Source organism: Cibotium barometz, chromosome 37, assembly GCF_041138505.1.
Source record: "Cibotium barometz isolate CiBa-2024 chromosome 37, ASM4113850v1, whole genome shotgun sequence".
In the NCBI taxonomy this organism is placed as follows: Eukaryota; Viridiplantae; Streptophyta; class Polypodiopsida; order Cyatheales; family Cibotiaceae; genus Cibotium; species Cibotium barometz.
Genome location: NC_141082.1, coordinates 17,462,765 through 17,489,858, shown reverse-complemented (window position 1 = coordinate 17,489,858; position 27,094 = coordinate 17,462,765). Strand labels below are relative to the sequence as shown.

The 27,094-nt window shown below is 45.0% G+C and overlaps 1 protein-coding gene across 2 annotated transcripts; it reads left to right on the top strand.

The window, feature by feature from the left end:
* Nucleotides 1-2,116: 2,116 nt before the first annotated feature.
* Nucleotides 2,117-27,094, top strand: LOC147617015 (K+-H+ exchange-like protein). 2 transcript variants are annotated; one of them, XM_086776642.1, is made up of 9 exons: nucleotides 2,117-2,498; nucleotides 2,639-2,703; nucleotides 3,201-3,299; nucleotides 3,496-3,543; nucleotides 4,497-4,566; nucleotides 10,841-10,912; nucleotides 23,743-23,856; nucleotides 26,295-26,440; nucleotides 26,549-27,094. In XM_086776642.1, the coding sequence occupies exons 1-9, from the start codon at nucleotides 2,298-2,300 to the stop codon at nucleotides 26,550-26,552; spliced, it is 819 nt and encodes a 272-aa protein (XP_086632768.1). In that variant the 5' UTR covers nucleotides 2,117-2,297; the 3' UTR covers nucleotides 26,553-27,094. The 2 variants fall into 2 exon arrangements, with proteins under 2 accessions (XP_086632768.1, XP_086632769.1); XM_086776643.1 differs by having other exon boundaries at nucleotides 2,362-2,498; nucleotides 2,629-2,703.

Genomic DNA, 27,094 nt, shown 5'->3' with positions numbered 1-27,094 from the left:
TGGAGACCCAAAAATCCTCGGGCGATATCAATGATACCACTGCCATGAATGATTTTTTACACTTTCACGTGTTTAAAATATTTTGCTTTTGGGATTAGAATTCCATGTTACCTTGTTATGGGTGTCAAAATTTTCAAGACTTCCTTAGCCTTAATCTGATTATACCAAGTTTTGGGAGTTTGATTTGATTAAGGCGTGAGATTGCAGAAAAAGTTCATGCCGTTAAGAGATATGATTTCATATCGTGAACAAAAAATGGTTCACGCCATGAAAAGTTCTGAAATAGTTCACGTTGTGAACGATTTTTTGCACATTCACGATTCTTAATTTTGTCAGACCTCGTGGTGTCAGATGTGTTAGGATAAGGCTACCTATTTTGGCAAGGTAATCTCGTGAATTGTGGCGTTGGCGTCGGGAGTGGTTCACGGCGTGAAGTTACAGAAAATGGTTCACAACGTGAACATTTTTCTGCAGTTTCACGTGGGAACTTCTCGCGTCGACTAATGTGATTTTGGGTGCAAAATACTTATCCAATAGTTTCCAAAATGATTGTGCCACACCTAAGGAGTGTAATACAAGTTCAAGGCACAGTCAATGGCTCCTTATTTTTTGGATTTTCGTGAATTTTTGAAAAGAAGGAAAAACAAAACACCAACCTGCTCATTCACTTTGATGATTCCAGTGATGCAAATATCAAAATTAACTACAAAAACAGTGAAGCTCTCTTCCAAGATCACTCCACCACACACATACATAACAAACACAACCAATTTCTCATGATTTTTTTACTTCCACACAAATCTTATCCATTCATTTCCTACACAATGTATTACCAGAATGCAAAGGCAATCATGAATCTTATGCAATGGGAGCTGAAACTCCAAGAGGAAGGAAGAAACAAAGGTGTTTCCCTGACAATGGTGCCAAAAATGTTATGGGCTACCACACCTCCAAGAGGGAACTCAATGCATTCACCTAAAGGAAGAGCAATAGAACACAACTATCGTAGGGCACTTATCAATGCTTCGAACTTGAGTCCCTTGAGGCCTCCAAGCTTACTTATTAAGCCCCAAACCTCCAAGCTCCACCTCCACGATGTCACTGTAGAGTCGCTCACACTGTCGCATAAGGCAATCACTCTCTCTCACTCTCCCACACAAGCATGAAACATACAAGCATAGAAGAGGTACAAATGCTAGAATGCTCTCTCAATCTCTCTCAAGACACAAAGAAGAGCTCTCAATATAGCACAAAGGGGGATTGTATATTTTCATTATGAGAAAACGCCTTATATACATTTAGCTCTTATTCACACTTGGGCGCTCAAAACTTACTTAACTCACCAGGCCTTGGGTGGCCAATATCTCATAATGTACAACTTTTATAGTGCCTTTTCATGACACTTATTAATGTCCTAAATTGGAGAAGCATACTTGTTAATCCAAAATGAGATTAACAGTAATTAAGGCCAAATCTAGAAAAAAAGCTAAATCTACGAGATGCATCCTCGAGTCACTTACTCTTGGGCAACCTAGTGTGAGAAATGACTTATGAAGCATATAAGTCAATTTTCTCATGTTTGTAAAGGACTATCCATTCATGCAATAGGCTAGTATTCTCTTTGCAACTTTCTCATCCTAGGATTAGTGAGTGGGCGAGTTTGAAGAGCCCTAAGTGTTGAGCTCGGTTGGACTTGGGAAATCCTCATGACAAACACAAAGGCAAGGCAAGCGCATGAAAACCCTTAACACTTGCATACTTGCTTGGTGGCCTTATTTTAAAAAAATTAAAGGTTTTGGGGAGATTTTACACAACAAAGAATCTCCATTTTGACTCTCTCCCTCTCTATCTTCTTTTTCTCTCTCATCTCATTTTCTTCTTCTTCTTCTTTCCCTCTCTCTCTCTCTCTCTCTCTGTGTCTCTCTCTCCCCATGCTAGCACTATTGCATACTTGCTTGGTGGCCTTATTTTAAAAAAATTAAAGGTTTTGGGGAGATTTTACACAACAAAGAATCTCCATTTTGACTCTCTCCCTCTCTATCTTCTTTTTCCCTCTCATCTCCTTTTTTTCTTCTTCTTCTTCCCCTCTCTCTCTCTCTCTCTCTCTCTCTTTGTGGATCCTCTCTCTCCTCTCTCTCCTCTCTCTCTCTAGCACCGACGCCGTGGCATCGACACAACGTCGGCGGCCTGCTAAGCTATGGCGGCCAAATTTTCTGCTGATAGGTGGTTGGCTTGGAGCTGTCTTTTTGCGCCCCACCCCTAGCTTTTCGAAAGGATCTCTCCGTTTTTAGCTTCTCATGGCAAGGCGTATCGTGGTCTTTCCTGTGCAAGGCCGCCGATGGGCCTTTGGTTTGGCGGCCACTGCGACGGACGCTGCCGGAATGTCCCGCGCTGACCCCCCTCTCCGACAAGTCTGGGCAAACGTCTGTGAAAATGCTTTGCAGGGCAAGAGCTTAGTGCAGAGCTTTGGACCGCTTACTCACTATTTGTCGGACAAGGTAGTTTCCACCGATTTTTCCTGACATTTCCCGCTTATTTTTACAAAATTTCTTTTGATTTTTTCCATTTCTCGCCCTTTTCTTGCTACATTGCATCTGTAAACATCTTGCATGAAAGATCCGGACTTAGAATCATGCAGATGGAGCAGAAATGGGTGGCTCTACGTGAAGCGCCGAAGGGTAGCATGCGCAACCGAATGCATAGGTGATTATTTATTCACGTCTTTGTCTCCATTTCTCCTTTTTTTTTTGTTTTTTTTTGGTGGTTTTGGGTGGGTGGGTGGGTGGGTGGGTGGGGGGGGGGGGGGGCGTAAATGATGAAGAGATGCATCCCTATATTGCTACTGGCGAGCCAAGAGGATGCTGGTATGAATCATAGCTGCAGGAAACGGCTGTTATGAAACACAGAAATGCTGTTTCGCATTTCCTGCCGTTCACATTTCCGTTCCCTATCCCCGTTCTTATTTACTCATGATTTTGTCCTTCTGTATCCAGTACTGGTTCTTCCCATTCCTATTCCCGTTCCATGCAACTATGGTATGAATGCATGGACTGGTGCCACCATTCACTGATGTCCTCAGTGCTGGGAGGCGGAGTTTCGTTTGAGTAGCAAGAAAATACGTGGATTTATTGGTCAATTTGACCTCCATATGTGGAAGGGAGGTACTAAGGTCTGATCATTTGCTTCTGTTGTGTGTGCAGTATGGGAGAGAAACTGCTTGCACAAATCAAACCTTCTGAGACTTTTTTAAAGTCTTTGCCAAAGGATGCTGCCAGTCTGGAAATAACCTTTCCATCGAGGTAGGTATGGTATTTGATCAAAGGTTAGGTTCATGACTTTTCAATTGAGGTCGGTGTGTATTTGATCAAAGGAAGACCTAAAAGGCTACAGATGTATGTACAAGTAGTAAGCCGTGCCATCAATTGGGAATATCTATCATATATACTTGCCTTCTGGAGTTGCTTGTTATTGTCAATGACTTGCTGTCATTTGCAGCTTAAATCCGAGGCTGGTGCGGCGAAGAGTTCGACATATTGCAATGAGGTAAATTCTGCTTTGTAATGTAACAAGCTTGATGTGTGTTACCAAAATTTGGATGGTTTTCCATCTTACCACGTGGTGGTATAGCAGCACACTCTATGCACGAACAGTTCAGTTATTACTTTTCCCCCATCAACAAGCTTGCTTGTCTGATGCAAGGGTATCCAAACATCTGCAGCAGTGGCAGTTGACAGATAGCACCAGGCTTTCTTAAGGTATCGCCAAGGATTTTCTTAAATGCGGCCTTGCATTTTCAAAGAATCTCCATAGATGGTGTTAGAACCCTGTATCTAGGATGCAAACAAACTGATACAACATTACAGCTAGCACTCAACTTTGAATATTGCAGCTCAGGACACCCTGAGCAGAAGGGGTCAATTTGAGTATGGCACTTGACTGAAGTGTCATGATCAGACCTATTTAGCATATAACGGCATTTTTCTTAATTTCATAAGATTTTTTTCTTGAATGTATTAGTACCACCAGAAGTCTAGATTTACATATTGTATGTGGCCAACCCTACATCATCTTCAAATAAGATACTCGAAACAGAAAATAGAAGTGCATCATGTAGACAAGCCACCTGGAAATCTGTAGTTGAAAGTGGAAGCAGGGGACTGAATGCTGGAGGAGGATTGGGATGCCGAATAGTGGAGGACTACTGATGATGAGGAAACAGGGAAGTGGAGCTGGGGGACACTTATATAGAAGTAGACAATGTTGCAACCTCAACTCAATTCCAGTTGGGACTCCTTTGAAACTTATATGCTTGGGTGCTGATGTGAATGTAATTATTGCTTTGTTTATGAAGAGGCAAGGTTTATGCTATCGTGTCTGCCAAAGTGTTATCAATTTATAAGCTGATGCTTTTATCTTTTACAGAATTTGGCTCTGTGAATTTTTAATTTATGTGTAATCGGATCGTGAAAATTTTTGGTGCCTTTTATTCATTTCAGTGGAGCTCAAGTTCATGCGAGATATATGTATGGCTCTTTTGCATTGCTTCCATTCACAATATTGTTTGGGGTAGGTACAAGGACTGACTTTTTGCAAACTCAGTATGTTTTTTCCCTGAAAATTTTGTTTATGCAATGGTGTGCGTTATGGTGAATGCAATTGTGGTTTTTTGTCACAAGGTCACCTGTTCTCTTGTACTCTTTTTGATTTGCATTTTTGTACATGGGTTTACCCCCGAAAAGATTCAGCCATTGTCATGGTTGGCAAGGTTCCAAATCCCATTCTCAATTTTTGCCAGAGAGGAGCAGTTGCCGACCCTGTTGGGGCCTTTTTATCCCAACTTGCCAGCCAACACTTTCAAGTGCCGTTGAGAATGGTGTTGGAAATGCTGGTTAACAAGTTGGGGAAGGCCGTGTGGGTTAGAAATGCCACTATACATTAAGCTTGGCCTAGAAGTAGAAAATTCTGCCTATTTGTCATGGTGGATGTAACTGTATGGCAATATAACCAGGTTTATGTTTATATGTTTATTTAATAATAGAATACTTACCTCTCTAAAAAAGAAGTTGAAAATTCTGCCCAGCTGTCACATGAAGAGATTGCGACATCAATTAGGAGTTGAGAAAGATCACATTTCTTTGAGCGGGTATCTCCATTGTGTGCTTTTTCTTTTCAAAGAGGTGTTGGGGTATTCACTCACAATCTCTTGGGTAGGTTGGTGGGAGGTGAGCTTACCACTTGGGCAAGGTCCTGCCGATTCCTTTGCGTATTTGCATTGGGCAAGACTCCACCGATTCTTTTGTACGTTTGGATTATAATAAAGAGAGACCTCTACCCATGTTTCCTGAGAGGGTACAATTGCCAAGATTCTACGTGCATTCAACCTTAAACAGAAAAATACCTTTTCGACTAATGGCTCACCCAAAGAGGTTGCCAAAAGACCTCCCTAGCTGTGTCTTGCTTGATTCGATGGCTAAGCTGAGATGAATTGGGGGAGCTAGGTGTATTTTTAGTGTGATTGCGTAGTAAATAAACTGCATGCCAAAACATTCAATTTCTTAGTCACTTGTAGAGAAGCTAACGGTCATCCTTTTTGTCACAAGGTGACATGGTGCTTTATTGTAATACAAATCTCATCAGGCCCCAACTTTGGGGAAGAGGCTTGCATCATACAGGAGTGCAAGAGAGGCTTGTTCTCACAAGAGAGAAAAGTTAACTTGTTCTCACGAGTTGGACTATGCACATAGTTGTTATGAGGCACGCCTCTAACCGTTAGAGGCGTTCGAGGCGTACAAGTCTTCCGAGGCGTTCGAGGCTTCGTTTGAGGCATCTCGGCATAGTTGATTTCTTTTTTTGGACCATTTTCTGGTTTTGCTGGTTTCTACCTGTTTTCGTCCGTTTGAGTCTCTAGACGGGGGCTATAAGGGCCCCTCTAAGCTCTCAAGACTCGCACACTCTCTCTCTCTCGTCTCTCCCTCTCTCATACACACTCTCTCTCCCTCCCTTAAGGCTTAAACCTTGCTCAAGGCATCCCCTCTCACACACACTCTCTCACTCTCTCTCACACTTACTCTCTCCCCCTCTCACACACACCCAGGTGATACCTTCTCTCTCTCTCTCTCTCTCTCTCTCTCTCTCTCTCTCTCTCTCTAATAATCTATCTATCTATCATTTTATATATATATACCTTCTCTCTCTCTCTCTCTCTCTCTCTCTCTCTCTCTAATAATCTATCTATCTATCATTTTATATATATATATATATATATATATATATATATATATATATATATATATATATATAATATACATACGCCTCTAACACGCCTCTAACGTCTCTAAAAAATACGAGTCTTTCGAGGCGCGTACCATACCCGCCTCGTACCAAACGCCTCTGATGCCTCTAACAACCTTGACTATGCACGATGTATTTCACGTCAGTTGGTTAAAGCCATATGTAGGTGCAACCCCTTCAGAAGTTAAAGACGAGGTGGAACCAGATATTGTTGATGAAGCAGAAGTTATGGTTCCAGAACAGATCCTTCTGCATTGTTTCAAGCATGGCTCAGGCCGAAGACAAAGACAGTTCTTCACGAAGTTTCAGGACCGAGGGACCCATGAAGTGGTATGGCTTGACAAAGAGTTTTTCGAAGACTTTCCGGCGTTATTGACGGATTATTTGGAGGCTATGCAGCTTCCGTTGTAACGCGCGGAAGCTCTGGGTAGTCTTCTTTCAGCCCTAAACACTCTTGAAAACCTTCTGATGCAAAACGCACCATCTGATGCAAAAACGCAGGTAGAGAGAGAGTAGAGAGAGAGAGTGAGAAGTGCTGGAAATTCAGTATATCTATTGTACAAAAAGGGTACATATCTGTACAGCCATGGGCTGCCTTCATAAAAAGGTTATAAACCCTAAAATTGTCCCCTATGGGACCTCTAAGGATCCACTCCCCTAGTGGGAGAGAATGACTAATACAAAGAGCAAGGGGGCTATTTATAGCCCCTTGGACTGCATGGGGAACTGGCCGACTGCTGGTCGGCCAGTTCATACTTCATAAATGCCTTTTTAAGACAGCCGACTAGATATCCTCCTGCGCATGCTGCTGCCCCCCTATCTGCTGGTTCAGCCGACCCTGTTATGGACAACCGACACCTCCTTTGGTCCTGCAGCCGACTCAATTCTGCAGCCAGCCTACTGCACTTATCTGGATCCCACTTGTCCTGCTCCACGTCCACTTCAGATGAGGCACCTGAAGCTCTGATCATTCTGGTTCATGGTCTTTATCTGCTTGCCCCTTCTGGATTTAGTCTTGAGAAGGTCCATGGCATTGCTGATGCACATGACATCCGTCAAGTTAATGAGAAGGGGATGTCACGTGCATCCCGCACTTGGATGCCACGTAGACATATCTGTACAAAAGGTGCAGGACCTGGGATGGTAAACTGGTCCCATGTGAGCCTAGCCCGGGACGAGTCAGCCAGGGATCCATCCCAGTCGTCCGAGGTCAGGTGTGCATTGTCCTGCACAGGAGTCCAAGGTCAGGTGTGCACTGTCCTGCACAGGAAACAGTGCCAGTCCGCGTTGTGAGTCTCCCTCTGGAATGATGTCAGTGATTCTGTGTATCTGGTATGGTACTGGATGCCAGATCATTGAGTAGACAATTAGGGTTTGCATTTAGGAAAAGGGGCTACCCCAAGTCCTTGTGTGGGCATGGGGATAGGGTAAACCACCCCCATGAGGGCCAGGAAGGCCCTGGCTGTACCCACCAGCCATGGGAGGGCCATAGGAGTGCTCTAGGACAGTCCCAGGGCTCTTGCAAGGATAACCAATTGGTTATCCAGCCGTAGGGGATTGTAGGGCAAGTATGGGGGCAGCATATACAGGCTGCCCAGGCTTCAGAACAGTGGGCAGTCACTGCCCTAGCCCTTTGTGCTCATGCGCCTAATGCCCAGCCATATATGAAAGCATGCGCAGCATTTATTGGCATTATATGCTGATTTTTCCAGTTGTGGGTTGATTTATGACAGCCGACTGCAGTGTAGCTGGTCGACTGGTCATTCTGGAGTAGTATAAATAGGAGAGCCACAATTCATTTGTGTCATCTCACAATTCACCAAGTGCTCAAGCAAAACAGGGCTAGGATAGCCAAGAAGTTGCTAAAGCAAAGGGGTGGAGGACTGCAGGTCAAGGGTAGAGATTTCTCAGCCAAGAAAGGTCAAGATTTCTGTATTTTCTTTTCAGATTTACATCATTCTAATAAAGCAAATACACCATCTGTGGTGGGGGCCCTACAGAGTGTATTTGGGACCCAATACTGTGTCCTCTCCTCTCTCCCTCTCTCTCTCTATTTTCTACACATCTTCATTCAGTTTTTGTGTGTTAATTCCGTCGCAAAAAGAGTGCTGATTTTTGAGCATTGAAGTTACCGATCTCCCTTGAAGCTTCCGCATGTTACAGAGGTATTAGAGCCTACCCCCTTTCGGAGTGATTCTTGTCCCTCGGAAGGACGGTTGGTTTTTATCCTCCAGAAACCCTCCGGACATCTCCCACACACAGTGGATGGTCAGATTGCGCTCTGGAAAGGAAGTGCGTTTTCCTGCTATGGCGAGCTTTGACGACGAGAGAGACTAAGAACCATGGGACCAGAGTGCACCAGGCAGCCCAGCTAGGGCACCAGGCTTGAGTGTTGCAGAGATGTTACAGCAGATGATGTGAGCAATTGCAGACCAGACGACCAAGTTGGAAGAGCAGAAGGCGCAAATTGAGGCTCTGGAAGAACGTACCCGTTCTCCAGCGTCGCGGTTTCCATCTCCTTCTCCCTCTCCTTCCGTATCCCAGATTCCAGATCCTCGGCACAGGGACGCTCTTGCGGGGTCACGACCGCAGCCGAGCTCTTTGCTTGAGTTGCATATGCGTGCATTGGAGATCCGACAACGAGAAGACGAAGCCATGCGACGCGTGGAACACGAGCGTTACCTAGCAGCTTTGGATACCAGATTGACACCGGCGGTGCCCTCGAATCATTTTCCCGAGAAACTTCAGTAAGTATAATGGTAAACTCGACCCCTCAACTCTTTATTCATGGTTGCATCAGTTTGAAGCTTACTAAAGGCAGTTTTTGTATGGCCTTGACATGCAAATCCAATGGGAGGTGCGTATATTTAGGTCAGTCACCTTCGAAGACGCACTCTCGCTTGCGCAGAGTGCAGAAATGAAGCATAATGGTGGCAAGCCCAAGACTTCTCAGACGGCTTCTCCCAAGGCTACCGCCTCGGGAGGCAAAGGCCAGAACCAGACGGGGTCTTCCCCAGGACAGAGCCTGGGAGCCTCTGGCTCCAAGAACTCGAACAATGCGTCTAAGCTTACTCTAGACCAAAAAGCGGAGGCAGGCAAGACAGGTGGCAAGTTGAGTGCTGAGGAGCTTTCTCAGTACAAGTGTTTTTTTTGTCATACAAAAGGACATACTTCTTGGGAGTGTCCTAAGAAGCCTTCAAAGCTCGCCGCTGCTGCCTCCACAGCTTCCGTGGTGAGCTCAACTCCCACACGGACCCCAGTGGCTGCCCCTAGTTCTTCAAATCCCGGTGCTTCAGTTGGAGCAATTATTAGCCGGGAGCTCGAAGATAAGCAGAAGGGCGCCCATGACCAGGAGTATGAGCGCAACGAATTGCTCAAGTCCTTTGGCTGTATAGGTGGCCAGAGAGTCGTTGTCTTGCTTGACAGCGGCAGCACGGAAGATGTGGTCACGGAACAGGCCGCTAGGCGTGCCCGTTTCCTCTTGACTTCGGTGGATAAACAGGTTGAGGGTTTTAGCGCAGGCATGACAACGAGTGTCAAGTATGAAGCTCTAGTTGCTAGGTTAGTTATTCAGGGCATAGAATTTGTGCGTGATTTTATGGTTGCTCCTCTTGTAGGAGCAGACATAATTTTGGGCATTCAGTGGTTTCACAAGTTCCTTCCTGATGTCAAGTGGGATAAACACACGTTTCAGATCAATCAAAATGTGTTAAACGCCCTAGTGACCATTAAGTGTGAGCCAGGAATTCCGAACTTTCCGCTCATAAGCCACTTGCAGGCTAAGCGAGCAGTGAGGAAAGGCGCACATTGTGCGATGATTTACATCCAGAGAGCCCAGACAGTGGCCAATGCTTCCAAGAAGTACTCGGCTCTCCATGAAAAGTTCCAAAAGATTTTTCTTCGGGACAGTCTTCCTCCCCAGCTCCCCCCATCCAGACCGGAGGACCACAAGATTGACCTCCTCCCAGGCTCGGAACCCCCGAGCAATTTTCCGTATCGCCTTTCCAAGGCAATGGAATCGGAGTTGGACCGCCAACTCCAAGAATTGTCGCATTCTGGCTTCATCCGCCCAAGCGTGTTGCATACCTGTGAAGTAACCGAAGGCACTGTTGCTTAGTGCGAACATGTGAAGTAACTTGTATGACACTTTTGTGGGGTGGCTGACTTGTGTGTGTTAGACAGAATTTTGCCTCTAAATAGCTGCCTTCTTTTTGGAGAGATTCACGCCCACCCACCCATAAAATGTCGTAGCAACTGGCAGGTTGCAAGAACTGAATTCGGGACCTCCCCCACGGGGCTTTGATAGTCAACATGATGTTGATCAGCAGCCTGATAGTGCACAACATGTGGACATTGCTTAATCATGCTTAATCCCCTATTTTGTCTATACATTTTTTGTTATTGATATAAAGACAGATTTTGTAATGCTTAAAAGTTTCTTCAAAGAGTAAGTTTTTAATTAATTCTCAAGTTGGCTGAGGTACAGCAGTTGTCATGCTTATACTTGCTCAATAGCATTCAAATCAAGGTTGTGTGGGTTTCCTGCTAGATCGTTCCTGTTCCGAATGCACCGTTGTTCTGGAATTTGTTTCGGGCATATGCGAATTGGCAAGCTCTCCAGGTTACTTTACTCTTCTATTTTATATGTCTACGTTTTCCATTGGTTCAGATTGTGCATTATTTTTTAAAGCTGTTATTTTCCTTATAATTGAATTGTAAGGCAATTAATCATCTATTTTAGGTCTTCTCTGTGCTATGATCACATGAATGCAAAAGTGTGAATGCGACCATGTTGTTACAAAACACGAGACACAAGTGATTAGTACAAACCCACTAAGAGGGGTGCGGGCTAGCTCACCTCCCCACCGTAGGTTCTATGCATTGAACCACCCCCGACTAAGGTCTGACTCCCATAGATCCATGCCAATCCTTCGGCATGCTGATCTATGCTCTGCCACACGTGTAGCCGGTGTCTTGGCCCAACTTTGACCAATAGTGAGGTTATGACAACAATAACCCATGTTTCACTTATATAGTGCTCACTGCTACTATAAATAACCAAACTGTTATAAATAGCCAATACACATGGATTTACTAGTAATAACCTTAGCCGCCTGTATTAGATTGCTTTCTCCTAATCCCAGGGCTCTCTTAACCTTACCGGATTAGGCCACTAATCTTGAGGATTAGCACTAGGTACGTAGTAGACCTATAGCACCACGTGATCCCATCTATGTATCCAGATGTGCAAAAAAAGAGCTCCATTAGTGCACAGCCTTGGAGCTACCTTGAAGGGGCTCCCAGCAGCCACAAAGCATGTGAATGAAATCCATCCAGATGGTGTCGATGGATTTTGTAGGTAGGTTACTATAGTCTCTCTGCTTGTTGGCTATACATGCCCGTGTGAGGCTGCTAATTGTCTTCTATTGAGAATTTTGAGGGGTGGTTGGATCTGAGGAAGTTAGAGGCTATTGAGGCTATGTGTTGGCGCCTACCACTGTGATCTGATGTATGTCCAGGCAAAGTGCTATGTCGGTGCCATCTTCCTAGTACTGAAGAGAGGGGCTTGACTCTATATGGCTCAGGCTACTGCTTCACATGTAATGAAATGAGTGTTCTTGCGGTTGTGTGTGAAGAGGCATGTGCCAAACTTGCTGACAGTTTCGTAGGCAGTACGGCTGGGACTCCCACTTTGTGCTGTATCTTTTGCATTTAGCCAGCCTACCATCATGGCCATCTAAGAGCCTATATCAAGGCCACACTGAGCTGTCAACTAAAGAAAAAGAGTGACACTGATGGCGTGCTCCTCCCAAAGAGTTTGATGCTTCAGACAATAACACCGCAGCATTGTGATCAGTCTTGTTCATGCTCTTGGTCTAGCCATCTGTTTGGGGATGAAAGGCGGTACTGAACTGTAACTTTGTCCCAAACCATAGAACAAGGCCCTCCAAAAACATCCAATGAATTTTGGTTCCCTGTCTGAGACGATCCTCTTTGGAAGTTCATGTAAGCGGAACCCCTCTCGGATGAAAAACCTAACCACCTCATGAGCATCCGCATCTGACTTGCAAGGAATAAGGTGGGTCTACCGAATTGATCAGCAACTGTAAGAAGCCAATCATTCTGGAACCTTTGGCTCTTTGACAATCCAACTAAAGTCCATAGAAATGTCCTCCCATGGCAACTTTGGAACTGGCAATGGGTGAAGCTTATCGGTAGCTGTTCTGATGTCTGGCTTTGACTTTTGACAGACTTGGCAGAACCGTACATACTGATGAACATCTTGGTGTATACGTGGCCAAAGAAAAGACGAGATAACCTCTCTAATATCGGCCCCTCACCACGATGTCTTGAAATGGGAACATCATGTGTCTCGTGTAGAAGCACTTGGTGGAAATCACTGCCCTTGATGACACAAAGTAGATCCTTGTAGTACGACCACCCATCTCGAATGGCACCGGATGTGGTCTTCGACTCAAGGCATCAGCTACCGCATTCTCCTTACTAGGCAAATAATCAATTTGAAAGGTGAAGTGAGAGAAAATGCCACCACCATAATTGGCGGGGAGGCAAGTCCTGCTAGGACTGTGTCAACAAATATTTGAGAGACTGGTGATCCGTGCAGATCCGGAACTCCGAACCAATCAAATAGTGGTGCCACTTCCGAAGGGTGCGCACCACTGCAAGTAGCTTCTAGCTTTTGGTCATGTGTGTAATACAACTCAGCACCACAGAGCTTTCAGCTCTCATAGGCAACCGGGTGCCCATGGTGCTGTCAACATTGAAGGGCTCATCCAAATCCGATAACTGGAGAACAGGAGCATATGACATAATTACTTTGAGCTTCTCAAAACAGGCTTGCTCAATTAGAGTCCAACAAAATACCGATCCTCCTTTGTAGCGTCTGTCAGAGGATTGGTCTCCGTGGCATAATACACCACAAAATGCCGATAAAAGACTAAGGCCAAGAAATCTAAGAAGCTTGTGTACATTTTCTGGCATGGGCCACAAAACAATGGCCTCGAACTTCTCCGGCTCCATTGAGATTCTGTCCTAGGAGATGACGTGTCCCAAAAAAGAAATTTTGATCATGAAAAACTCCAGTTTTTGAGGTGAAGCCGCAAATTATGGGCATCATTCAACCGCAAGGCCGTCTCCCCCATGCTCATCTTTAGTCTTGCTAAAGACCAAGATATCATCCAAGAAGACAATGATGAATATCCCAAGGAAAGGTTGGAAGATCCGGGACATCATCCTGATAGAGTGTGCACAGAGCAAAAGCAAAGGAAGCACTAGAATGTGCTGAACTGAGAGTGCAAGAGATAGAGAGATATGAAGCCAAAGGGCTGAATATACTACAATGAACAATCCTGAGCAAGAGACATTGTAGGCTCATAAGTGAAGGATTCAAAAGGGGCTAGGTGTGTCAACACATGAACCACACACAATAATGAATGAACATATGAATGGGAGTGCCCACCTATATATAGGTATGGGGCTGGCCGACTGGTCATCAGGGACCCGACTTGGAAAAAACGAGAAAAAAGGGAAAAAATAAGGGTGGCCAGCCCACAATCAAGGGCCATAAAAAGGGAACATGACACGTGCATACCTTAATCTGGTGCAACGTAGACATGATTATTCCTTATAGCCACCTTAAGGGCAAAGTTAGAGGTCGTATATGCACAGTTTGGAGCCATTTTGGTGGCCCTATAGGTGCCCGGGGGTGCCCAGGATGTACACCAATGGTTGAGACATTATGGGCACAATATGAACTCATTTTATGACATTTTTGATGACTTTTTATGGTCTGAAAAGTGAAAACTGACCTGATTACAACTTGCTATCACTTTACTATGTCAAGGCAGGTCATGGGTCATTTATAATCATTCAAAGACAGAGATTGCAGAGCCAAGACCAAGGACATGAAGTCTTAACAATTTGGATCAGCCAAGTATATCTCCAAATCAACGTTTTCCATTAACACACAGTGGAGGATAGTAAACATAAGTTCATTCATAGCATTCATAGTCTAGATCTACATTGGATCTATGACAATCATTGTAATTACTCATTCATTCGTAATATATAGTAGGAGTAGGTTAGGTAAAGAGTCTCTCTCTTCTCCTTCTTTCTACTTCTCTATGTCATGAGCATGTGATTAGTGTTAATCTTTATTGCTTTGCATTAATCATCATTAAGCACGCGTCGGCATAGTAGTCATGTTACATTGGTATCAGAGCATGTTTAGGTTGTTCCTAGGAAAAGTTTTTCATCAATGCTAGGGTTTGCATGTAAATTAGCAAATTAGGATTTGCGTTTTAGGGTTTGTAAGCAAAATTAGGATTTGCGTTTTTGCATCAAATCAGCCTTTTTGCATCAGCTTTTTGCTCATTGTCAGCATAGTATAGTACTAGAAAGTCTAGATTTCAGTCTAGCATGGTTCTAGGGTGTCTAGGATGCATGTAGAAGCCTAGGTTTAGGGTTTCGGGGTTGATTATAGTAAAAAAAAATAGCAAGCATTTCGGGGTTGATTATAGTAAAAAAAATAGGAAGCATTTCTTCATGGCAACCATAGAGGATATTTTCGCTTTGATGAAAAGGCAAAGTGAAGCTAGTTGGGCAATGTTCGAACGGCAATCCCAGGAAAGGGAAAAGATTTACGAACAAGCGTGAAGAACAAGATCGCCAGAGCGAACAATGTGAAGAAGAAGCAAGTTAAAGAAGGGAACAATGTAAAGAAGCAAGGTAAAGAAGAAAAGACGATGAAAGACGTGAAGAAGAGTATTGGAAAAAAATAAAGAAGCTTATCGCCATGATGAGTCAAAGTACTCTAGTAGAAGCAAGTGTGGTAAAGACCAAGGAAGAGGACAAGAGTACCACAATAGAAGATGAAGGACAAAGGGATACCAAAGAGGCACTAGAAACCGTGTCGGATTTGCAGGTCGAAGTCAACCAAGAGGTACAATTGTTCGAGCATGCAGAGCTACAAACAATTCTAGAGTCCATGCGAGTTCCCGAGATCATCATAGCCATCAAGAAGGTGACAGTGTCAGAATGCACAATGGAAATGAAGACAACTACTGTAGAGAGTAAAACGCAGATATACTAGAAAATCCCAGAATGGTACAATGACAAGTGTGGGGGGCAGGGGCTATTTTATATAGCCCTAGGCTGCTGGTCGGCCAGCCCAAAATAGGCCGACAGCAGCCAGACTTGCTCACAAACAGCAAAAGATCTAGTCAACTAGGTGAAACACAGTCGGCCAGTGCTGTAGGTCAGGTCGTGTAGCACAGTGCAATCGGCCAGCAACAGATATAGCTAACAGGCAAAAAACAGTCTCCTACACCTAGCAAAAAATGGGAAAAATACATGGAAAGCGAGGAAAAATGGGGGAACACCAAAAATGGGCGAGCACACCCACAACAGAGGCCTTGGTGTAATGTACAGACAGGAGATGATTGCTAACACCCCCTCTCAGCTCGTGGATGTGGAACCAACCCTAGTGAGTTGGAGTGCTGCTGGAGCATAGCTTGAGGTAGAGACTTCGTGAAGAGGTCCGCCACATTGTCCTCTGTTGAACAATAAACAAGCAAGATGTCACCAGCCAAAACCTTCTCATGAACAAAGTGATATTGTATCTCTATGTGCTTGGTCCGGGCATGGAAGACTGGGTTCTGAGAAATAGCGATACAGCTCTGGTTATCGCACTGGATGATCGTGGGCTCTTGTGGAAACCCAATCTCGCCAAGCAAACTCCGCAGCCACAACCTCGCAAGTAGCACCACAAGCACCTCGGTACTCTGCCTCCGTAGATGACAAGGCAATAGTTGGCTGCCTATTGCTGTTCCATGATATAACTCCTGAGCCGAGGGTAAATCAGTAGCCTGATGTAGATCTCCTCATGTCTGGATCTACTCCCCAATCTGAGTCACTCCAACCTTGGAGTTGGACTTGGTTCTTCGTTTCCCCTCCAGTGTCGTAGAAGAGTCTGTACCCTGCAGATACCGCAAGATCCACAATCCTGCATCCCAATGAGACTTCAAAGGTGTCTGCATGAACAAGCTCAACAGCCCCACAAGAAAGCTCAAGTCCAATCTGGTGTTCAGCAACCAGATCAATGAACTAACCAGCTTCCAATATAGAGAGGCATCAAGCGGCTCACAAGGATCATTCACTGTAAGCTTCGTGTTCGGGTCCATCAGTGACGTGATAGGCTTGTAGTTCTCCATCCCAAAGGTCTCAAGCAACTCATGAACATACCGCTGCTGAGAGCCAAAGAACCCCCTCTAGGTCTGCCTGATCTCCAATCCCAAGAAGAAGTGGAGTAAGCCTCAGTCGGTCATCTCAAACTCCTTTGACAAGGCAACCTTCGTCACTGCAATGTGCTCCACATGATTGCCAGTGAGAATGAGGTCATCCACATAAAGGATGATCAACGTGACCAAGCCGCGTTCTCGAAAGAGATACAAGTTAGGATTTGCAACTGATCTCTGAAATCTAGTTCGTAGAAGGAAGGAATCAATCTTCTGATTCCAAGACCATACAAGGCCTTCCGCAACTTGTAAACCATCCCCTTTGATCGTGGAACCTCAAAGCCTGGAGGTTGCTCAACATACATCTCCTCCTGCAATTGTCTCACGAATTCTATGCGATCTTGGAGGTATGTCCTCTGTGGTCCACTCGGAGGGAAGCTCTGTAACACCCGACTCCCGAAGGGTGTCTTAACACCACTTGGGTACTCCAACAGAACGCGGAGCCTCCTGTTGCTGCAGGGGCTCATCTTCAGCTGTGGGCTCAACCTCTATAACTGACTGAGGCTGTCCAGTTGGAACAATAGATTGGGAATCATCATTAGACTCATCTGGTTCTCCAAGAAGTGGCGGCTCATCAACAGTGGAAGCTGGAACATGCTCATTAAAAACATCATCTCTGCTGACAACAACCTCGTTCTGTTCCGGATCATACAACTTGTATCCTTTGGAAAGAGAGTTATATCCCACAAAGACAAGCTTCTGGGACTTCGAGTCACGCTTCCCTCTCTGCTTCTTTGGAATGTGAACATAGGCATCACTCCCAAACACACGGAAATGGGAGACATCTGGTTTCCTGTCAAAATAAGCCTCAAAGGAGTCATCTTTGGTATTGAAGTCGTCGGAGATTGGTTGAGGATATGGATAGTTGTAGCCATAGCCTCTCCCCAAAGTGGACGAGGAAGATCACAATGCTTCAACATCGTCCTCGCCATGTCCACCACAATCCGGTTCTTTCGCTCAACCACTCCATTCTCTGAAGGTGAACCTGTATAGGCCAGCTCCCTCTTGATGCCATGTTCTGCACAAAACTGCACAAATGCATTGGAAGAAAACTCTCTTCCTTTGTCAGCCCGAAGAGTCTTTATTTGCAATCCAGACTCTTTCTCCACCATCACATGCCACTCCTTGAACCGAGCAAAAGCTTGGTCCTTCTGGGAAAGGAAATAAACCCATGTGAATCTGCTACAATCATCAAGCAGCAGCATAAAATACAAAGAACCTCCCAAGGATGGGGTCTGCATAGGTCCACAAAAGTCAGCGTGTACCAACTCCAAAGGTTTCGACGAAGGCTGCTTGGAAGCCTGCTTCGAAAAAGATTCCCTGTGCTACTTACCACGAATGCATGAACTACGTTGTCCTTGCATGTTGCCAACATCTGGCAAGCCATCCACCATTTGGTCCTGGAAAGCGAATCCACTCCTGAGTATCCCTGGCGGTAAAGCCAACTGTCTCGTCGCTCGAAGAAGATGAAGCATCTTTGTCCAAAATCTCCAAGTGCACAAAGGCTGTGCACAAAGGCTGGAGTCTTTGTAGCTGAAGCTGAAGAATCAACACTCTTCTCGGTATTCCTCTTGGGACACTTTCTCCAATAGTGGCCTTTCTCGCCACAATCGTTACGGGTCCGCTCGGCCTTCAGTTTCTCACGGTCTGAATTGGGCTTCTTCTCAAAAGACTTCTCTGATGAAGACTTCCCTTTGTCCTTATTGTTATTATGGCCTTTTGACCCCGCTGGCCAGTCAAGGCCTCAGAACCTCCGTCCTGTGGAGGGTTCGTAAAACGCTCTTCTTGGTCCAAGACCATAGGCACAAGCTCCTCCCATGTGATGGTGCTGAGCCTGCCATTGGTGATCAAAGAGGAGTAAAATGCTGAGTACGGAGAGGGCAAATGAGACAACGATGTGATGGAGCTACCTTAACCCTCATGTGCATAGGCCACCCTTGAGCTTTCCAATACACAAATTTATCCGAGATCCGAGCAGAAATCCAAGCAAGAAGCGCTTGGGGGTCCACATCCACACCCACCGGATACCCAAGATGACGAACAGTGTCTCCCGTATGTACCACACGGCCTTGCCACCCTAATGCCTCAAGATCAAATTCTGTGCATACAATGAGGGCTGATTTTGTTGAATTTATTTTCAGAAGCCAATGCAAAATTATTCCAAGCTTCCATTGCTCGATCTATATTGGCTTTTTCGGCCCTGAGAAACATAAAAGTGTCATCCGCAAGGGCTTGAGCAACCAATTGTTTGCCATGAGGGAGATGCAAACCAACCACTTCACCATGCGATGCCATAGCATCTAGGCAAGATAACATAGGATGAGTGGCAATGGCAAAGAAAAGAGGGCTAAGAGGACAGTCCTGCCGGAGAGAACGGGTGAGAGAAATACCATCCGAAAGTCCTCCATTGAGCGTAATCCGCGTGATAGAGCCAGAGCCAAGTAAATGCACCAAATTAGCCATTTTGGGACCAAAGCCCATGGCTGTCATTAACTGAGAAAGGAAAGACCAGCTGAGATGATCAAAAGCTTTTTCAAGATCCAGCTGCACCATCACAATCTCTTGCTTCTTTGCCTTGGCATAATCCACTCCAATTTGAACATTAAGAATATTATGCAAAATATTCCTGCCATGCACAAATCCATATTGATATGGATGAATAAGAGTAGGGAGCACCTTCTGCAAGCGATTGGCAAAAGGATTTTATACATAATACCCATAAGTGAGATTGGGCGCCATTGAGCCAAAGAAGTAGGCGAAGGGACTTTGGGCAACAAACGAAGTATGCCCAACTTCCAATCGGCAGGCATATATCCCTCATCCCAAACCCTTTGACAAATAAGCGTCAAAGGCTCTGCAAGCTGATTAGCATATTTTCGAAAAAACTCATTTGTCAAACCATCCCAACCAGGACTCTTTTCCATGGGAAGTTTGGAGAGAACAGCTTCCACTTCCCCTTGAGTAACAGGAGCATCAAGCTGAACCGCCACATCAGGGTCAACTTGATATCGTACTTCAGCAAACAATGACTCCCTTGCAGCCAGGACAGCTGGCGAGACATCCTCTCGAGGGGCAAGCAAATCTTCATAAAACCTGATGCAATGCTGAATAACCTCAGAAGGTTGAGTAACAAGGTTGCCTTCGGCATCCATCAGCCTAACAATATTCTCACGCATATGTTTTTGATGCAACTTATCATAGAAGCGATGAGATTGACAGTTAGCATCCCGCAAAGCATCAAGACGTGCAAGTAGTTTAAAGCGAACATATTGTGCTTCTTGCACCCTAGATAGCTCCTTTTTCAGCCATTCTATCGCATCCACAACTTCAGCATCCATAGAGTCAGTAAACATGAACGCCTGCAAGCCCTTTAAAAGCGACTCAAGAAGAGCCACATGCTGTTTTTGTATAGAGGCATTAGCAAGACCATAATGCCGCGCTAATTTCCGAGTGTTGGTAAGGAACACTGGCCAAGCATGATAATCAGCCATGGATACTCTTGTGGAGAAATGTCGTATCAACTGACGCATATAAACATCAAAAACTTCATGCTCCAAAAAAGTGTGATTTAAGCGCAAAGGCAAGCGTCCCAACAAGCCTTTATATGCATCCACAGGATGATAGACCATTTCAAACACAAGCGGCCAATGATCCAAGAAAACCTGTTGCTGATCAACCATCATAGTAAGAACCTCTGGCAAAAAGAGATCTTGATGTAAAATATACATCCTATCCAATCTAGCATAAGTGCCCCGAAACTGTTGTGAGGCATAAGTGTAACCCCTTTCATCTGGATGCAACCAAGACCACATGTCTTGTTTTAGCTGCAAAAGCTTCCCACGCCATTCTCTCCGGGCCATCCATTACAGAATGAGGCGACGTGGCTTGCTCCTTGGAGACACACATATTAAAGTCTCCCATCACAAAGCCAGGATGAGAGATTGAAAGAGCACACAAGTCATTCCACAGCAAACGGCGTGCACGAGCATTATTTGGAGCATACACCCCTAACAACCATAAAGGCGTATCATCCCAAACAATCTGTATCACTAGAAATCTTCCATGAACATCTTGAATCACAAGAGAAGGCTGAAACTGCGAACGAACAGCAAACATAACACCTGACTGCGAAGCAGGATGTCCGCTGTAGAAAACATGAAACCCCTTATATACATAGGCTTTGCCAGCCAACTTATGCTGCTTATGTTCAACTGCACACAAAACATCCCAACCATGACAAGAAGTTGTACGCCAAAGCCTGAACTGCTTTTGGCGCGAAGAAATACCCTTTACATTCCATTGTACAATTTTCATAAGCCTTCCCAGAAAAGGAATCAGCAAGGCCGTGTACTAGGCCCAGGACAATCTGCCAAATCACGAACCTTTTGAAGCATTGCATTTTTAGACATGGTATTTGTGATCTCAGACTGCCCTTGGAGTTCCCGAGCACGTGCCGAAGGGTAATGACCATCCCATGGCGAGATGACCTCACCCTTCGAACCAAACACAAGAGGCAATTGTTGTTGTGCTTCTTTTGTTAGGCGACTTCTAATAGGATAGCGTTCTACTCTATCCACCCCAAGAGCCCCTGTATCCTGAGAAAGTTGGCCTCTCGGCCTCTCAATCCCGGTCTGTTGCTGGGCACCTGAACCCAAAGGGCAACGAGCATATGTATGTAAGGGCCCCTGATGAGTACGCAAAGGCCCCCGCCAAACAACATCTGAGAAATCCCCCCGCGGGGCAACAAATCGTGTCTTTTTACCACGTACTTCCACCCATGTCTGCTCAACCTCATTCTGAACATCCACATGTACATCCATGTGCTGGGCATCATGTAAAGGAGCATCATGCTCATCTTCCACGGGCAACTGCCCATCAACGATATCCTTGGTAGCAACAACTTGTTCTTTCTTAGGACATTCGGAGACAAAGTGGCCCATCTCACCACATTTGAAACAGTGGCAAACAAATGTATCCCACCTCAATTCATACATTAAAGGTTGCAGCCCAGCCATATCGACACGCAAATGTGTCGGCCCAGGTCTCCCAGTATCCCACAACATGCATAGACGATTTCGGTTTCTAGATGTCATTCGAGGCACCACCAAGACATCACCGATACCTCGCATGAGACCTGGTAAAACACGCCAAAACATTGGTGGGAATTGTTTCACTTCAACCCAAACTGGGCAAGCCTGGCGCAACATATCTTGGTACTCTGCCATAGGCTTCCACGGAACCACATGAACCAACTGCCCATCCAAAAAGAGTGGCACCTGCTCCAAGACTGCCCTACGGGCTTCCGAAGTGCGAAAAAGTATTTCATAAAAGCCTCTCGGACCATCATAAATCTCCTCAAGTGCCTCAGGCGACACCAAGCGGCCCAACCATGCTCTAAGATGAGGCAACAACGGAATACGCCCAGTAAAGAAGAAGATAGCAGCACGATCATGAAAATCTGCTAGCTGTTGTAGCAACAAAGGAGTCTCCATGCATACATCAGCCACACCACCATTATCTACTGCAGCCATTTGCACGCTATTTGCCTTCACATATTCTTGCAGAAGCTCACCAGTGATCTGCAGCAAACGTGCAAACTCCGGAGAAGGTACCTGAGAACTTTCCTCTGCATTCTCTCCAACATTCACCGGAGTGTAGCTTGCATCAACATCAAGCCTTTGACGTTTTTGTTGCTCCGAGGCATCTGAAGCATAACCCACATCCTTCTCGATCATCTCCTCAATAAGATCCATGTTAAGGCTATTGGCAGCCATGCCACCAACAGTAGCAGCCGGGTCATCCAAATCCATGTACAAAAGCAAAGAAAACCCGTTCTCTCAAACCCTAATTCAGCACCTGAAAACCCTAATTCAGCACCTGCAAACCCTAATTTAGTAGCTGCAAACCCTGTAGGTACCGTGAATAGCAGTGTGCTGGACAGATCGAAAAGCGCCTGATTCACAGGTGCGTAGAGCCAGAGGCGATGCCTGCTTTGCTTGTCATAGCCATGCAGCAAGAAACAAACAGAGAGAAACCCTTCCCCCCCCCCCCTCTCTCTCTCTCTCTCTCTCTCTCTCTCTCTCTCTCTCTCTCTCTCACAGACACACACATACACACTTAGTAGGGTATGAACAGAGAAAAGAATCGAAAGGCGAGTGATGCTGGAGATTACAGATGCAGTCACGCAGCAATCACACAGCAATCGCACATGCCAGCAGATCTCTCTCTCTCTCTGTCTCTCGGCCAGCTCAGTTTTACCACCTTGAGCACCTCTCTCTCTCTCTCTCTCTCTCTCTCTCTCTCTCTCTCTCTCCGGTCTTGACCAATTCTATGCCCTCTTGGTATGTCTTAACCTCTGGCACACATGAAATCTCCCGCGTCATCAAAGATTGGAGCGGTCTCTCAAAAGCCTCTTCATATGGTGTCTTGGCAATGGAAGATTAAAATGAGTCATCCGGTATTGCTTGACCTGTTCAGGGGGAGGGTTCTGTGCCATCGAAATGGGATGCACTAAATGGGATGTGTGGCTTCCTGATATGAGCGCTTTGCCTCTTGACTGATCTAGAGAGATGTCTGGTGCCCATCACTTGGCCTAATAGGTTGCCATACATCAGTACACACTCAACTCCAAGTGGGTTACAAAACTGTGGTATTTTGCACGGACTGTTTGTCCAAAGGCCTAACCTGATGTCAACTGGCGACTAGTCCCTAGACTAGGGCTCACAAAATGCTAAGTGCTCATTATTAAACCCAAAAGGTTACTGTGCAGTTCTCTCTACGAGTATGGCCATGTGGCACCCTAGTGCAGTGGGTGCATTTGACATGCTAGCTATGAAAACCACCTTTATGTATGCATTCTCCTCGATGGTGTCCTTGGGTGGTCACCTTGAGGTTTCACAGAAGTGCATAAGGAATCTGAATTGTACGAGTGCCATGCATGAGACCAGTGCAGGAAACCAGCTGACGGAGAATAAAAGGCATGGAGGGGAGCTAAGGAAGATGGAGGGAATGAATTTATGGCAGACATGCTTGGTTCTGTAGACATGGCCAATTCTGTGTGGTGTAAAGTCATAGACAAGCAATCTTGCTCAGTAATGGATAACTGTCATTGAAACTTCTTGGTTTTCTTTTGCAGGGTAGCAGAAAGCTTCTTCAGTTTGTAAGTGATGACTCCAGCTCGGTGCAATCCGAGGTGAAAAGCTCAGAAGACAAAGACTTGTCAACATCAAAAAGCTGTCAACACACACTGGTATTGACTTGAGTTTTGAATCAAAGCACAAGTTTTATGCTAAAAAACTGTTTTTGAGGGTTTTGTACTGAACCAGACATGTGATTGGCTGACCCAACCCCCCCTCCATTTTCCTTGTTATCAGCTATGCCCCTGCTGTGCGCTCGTCGACTGTCTCTTTCTCCTTTCTGTCCTCATCAGCCCAGCTTGTCATTGTCTTCCTGCCTCCTCTTAACTGTTCTTCTCCCAGATTACAGCAGAGCAGACACTGGATTTGGGAGAAGCAACCCCTGGCAGGACTATACTGGGCTGAGGGAGTGGAACCAGAGAGACTTTCAACACTCCCTTCCCTTATTGGCTGTTCCTTTGTTGCCTGCGTGGCTTACCTTAGGCATCACTATCCAGATTCATTGCCCATCACCTCCGGAGAGTGATAGAAACTCAGTTCGCTGGTTTTATAAAGCATGTTCTTTTGGACTAACCTTATATAAACCTGTACCTACTCTTGGGCACTGATGATGTGAGTAGGGATGTCATAGCTTATTGTCCATGCTATGCATGAATGAACCTACACTTCATGTTCGGACATACATTGGAGTTAATGGTTGCACTTTTGAGTCGAAGTCTTTTTTAAAGTTTAGCTTAAGGTTTGGTTCTGGCTCTTAAGTGCTTTAGGTCTAGAGTTTATAGTTCTCTGTTTTGCTATTTTGTGTTGTTGTTTAGTATCTCAGCTCAAAAGGTTTAAGTTCTTATTAAGAAGAAGTGTGTGTATGCTTTTGTGTGTGTTTTTTTAATTTTTAATTTTTAATTTTTTAAAGTTTCTTTCATTCATGTAATTGTTTTGTTTTGTTTTCTTGTTTTCTTGTTTCTTGTTTTTTGTTTGTTTGTTTTTGTTTTTTGTTTTTTTTTGGTTAATGTCTTAATTAAAAGTCTTCGTTTGATATTATCTTTTGATTTCCTCTCCTTAGTAGCTAGGTTTGTTAGTTTATTTATTTTTTATCTTTCAAATGCTTTGGCTTTGTCTTTGTCTTTGTCTTTGTCCTTCACTATTATTTCTTTCTCAAATCTCTCAATTTGTAAGTTCAGATTTTTCTGACCTTATATATATATATATATATATATACTCCCTAGCCCCAACAGCATTGGTTAGCTTAGAGGCCTTATCTGTTGGTATTCATAGGATCAGAGCTCATACTATGTGTGTGTGTGTGGAGAGATGAAGATTAAAGGAGAGAGATGAAGTCCAAGCCATGACAATGGTGCACAGAGGAGATAGAGAGGGTAGGAGAGAGAAAGAGAGAGAGGTGTGATAGCACACAAGAGAGAGATGTTACACAACTCAAATGATACTCTGCAGCATCAAGCCTTATCTTCTGGCCTAGACTTTAATAAGGGCTGTTCACACCCATAGAGGGTGTTCACACCCACTCCCTCCGAAATACCCAATACTATCTCAGCAGACTTACAGCTCCCCTCCCCCCCCCAACTGCCCAGTTACAGCAGGTATGGCGGAGAATCCTGCATCTCTTTGCACAGAACTGCATAAGCACCCACAATATCACCTGGGGTGTGGTTGCTTGTTTGATGGAGACAGGCCCAACATGATGCTACGAGGATGGCACAGACCTGGCACTCCCTTGAAGTATCAGCAAATCACAGCCATTGAGTTGAGACAGCTGCCCAGCACAGTTTGGGCTACTTCCACGCGATAGGATTCCTGATGGGAGATGAAAGGTCTGGGGCGCGGTATGACGAGATCATGGAGGTCTTGCAGAGTCTTTCCGTGCCATTTAGATGACCTCATTCACAATTTTGTGACCAATGTGGGAGGCTCCAGCTCCAGTGCTATGCAGGAATGGAGGGTAGCTTTTTTGTGTATCTGGCGCTCCAAGCCCTTCCTGTCTGAGGCAGGGATGAGCACATGGTGTAACAGGCCCCAGTGTGGTTCTTTCCCCTGCTACCTCATATGTAACCTCCCTCTGAGAGTGATCAGCCACAGAGGTATCCCTCCCTCTCTCTAGAATCATAACTATACCAGAGAGATTGCATCTGCTTCTAGGAGGATGCAGTAGTACTGTTCGCAGTCATAAGAGTGTTGGGTGGCCAAAAAGGTGATTGTAGGAGATGGGGCAGCTGACAATTTTGGCCGCAGGGAGGACAAGGTGGCACTCAATGTAGAACTCAACTTCAGGATGGACAAACTGGCATCTTTGGGGAATGAGTGGTCGGGGCTGGGGTGTGGGCTAATCAGCAGAGCATTCTCTTAATTGCGTGGGCCTGTATAAAGGTCTCTTCAATGCCAGATGGGGCAGTCCTTAATTTTCTTGGTGCCTCTATTGCTAGACCATCGTACCTGTCGTGACATAGCAAGTTTTTTTATTTGGTGTGTGTTGATTGCTGAGGCTGTGAAAAGCATCACGATATGGAGTAGTTAAAATAAGGTCGCCATGTGGCTGAAGGTTCTCTCTCCCTGCAAAACCCTGGAGAGCATGGTGTATCCTGAGCAAGATCGGACACAATCTTTAAGTGATTCATCGATGTCTACCATCTGTCAGCACTATCACCTGGATTATCCTCAGACGTTGAAGTGGCGAGACTTTGAAAGGTTCTCTCTCTCTCTCTCTCTCTCTCTCTCTCTCTCTCTCCCCTTTTTGGTGCATTTGTGTAGTTTTCACACAATTGAATTACTTAAAATTGATTTTTTCTTTGATAGATGAAGATGGCTACATGATTCATAATGAAAATTGTATCAGTCTTAGAGCAGTGGAGTATTTTTGTTGTCCTGTACCTATACCAACAAAGGAGGTGAACCATGGCATTGGACATTTTCAGGAAGTCCATACATAGCCATTTTTCAAGTCTTTCATCTGGCAATTTCTCCCTCATTGGAAACATTGTGGTACCAGCACCTTTAAAAGTGTGCTATTTTTTCCAATCAGAAGTAGACTAGAGGAAAACAAACTCATGGACTAATGTTTATTTTTGATGCATAAACGGATGCATGAACCTCTTGATGGCCTTTTTGGTCTGAGTGGTTACTGCTCCTACAGAGAGTACAGGTTTAGTGTAGTTGTTAGAATGAGTGGCTAGGGGTTGGTTTCTTAGAAGTGAAGGCTTCTTATATTCACAGTGAGTGCAGACACAGCATACGGAGAGTCTTGGCATCTGGTCTTACAGAGCAATTTTGTTTTCTTGACTTTTAATATCCACTTGTTAAACATTGCATTCTTGAAAAGGCCCTGCCATCATTTAGTTTGCA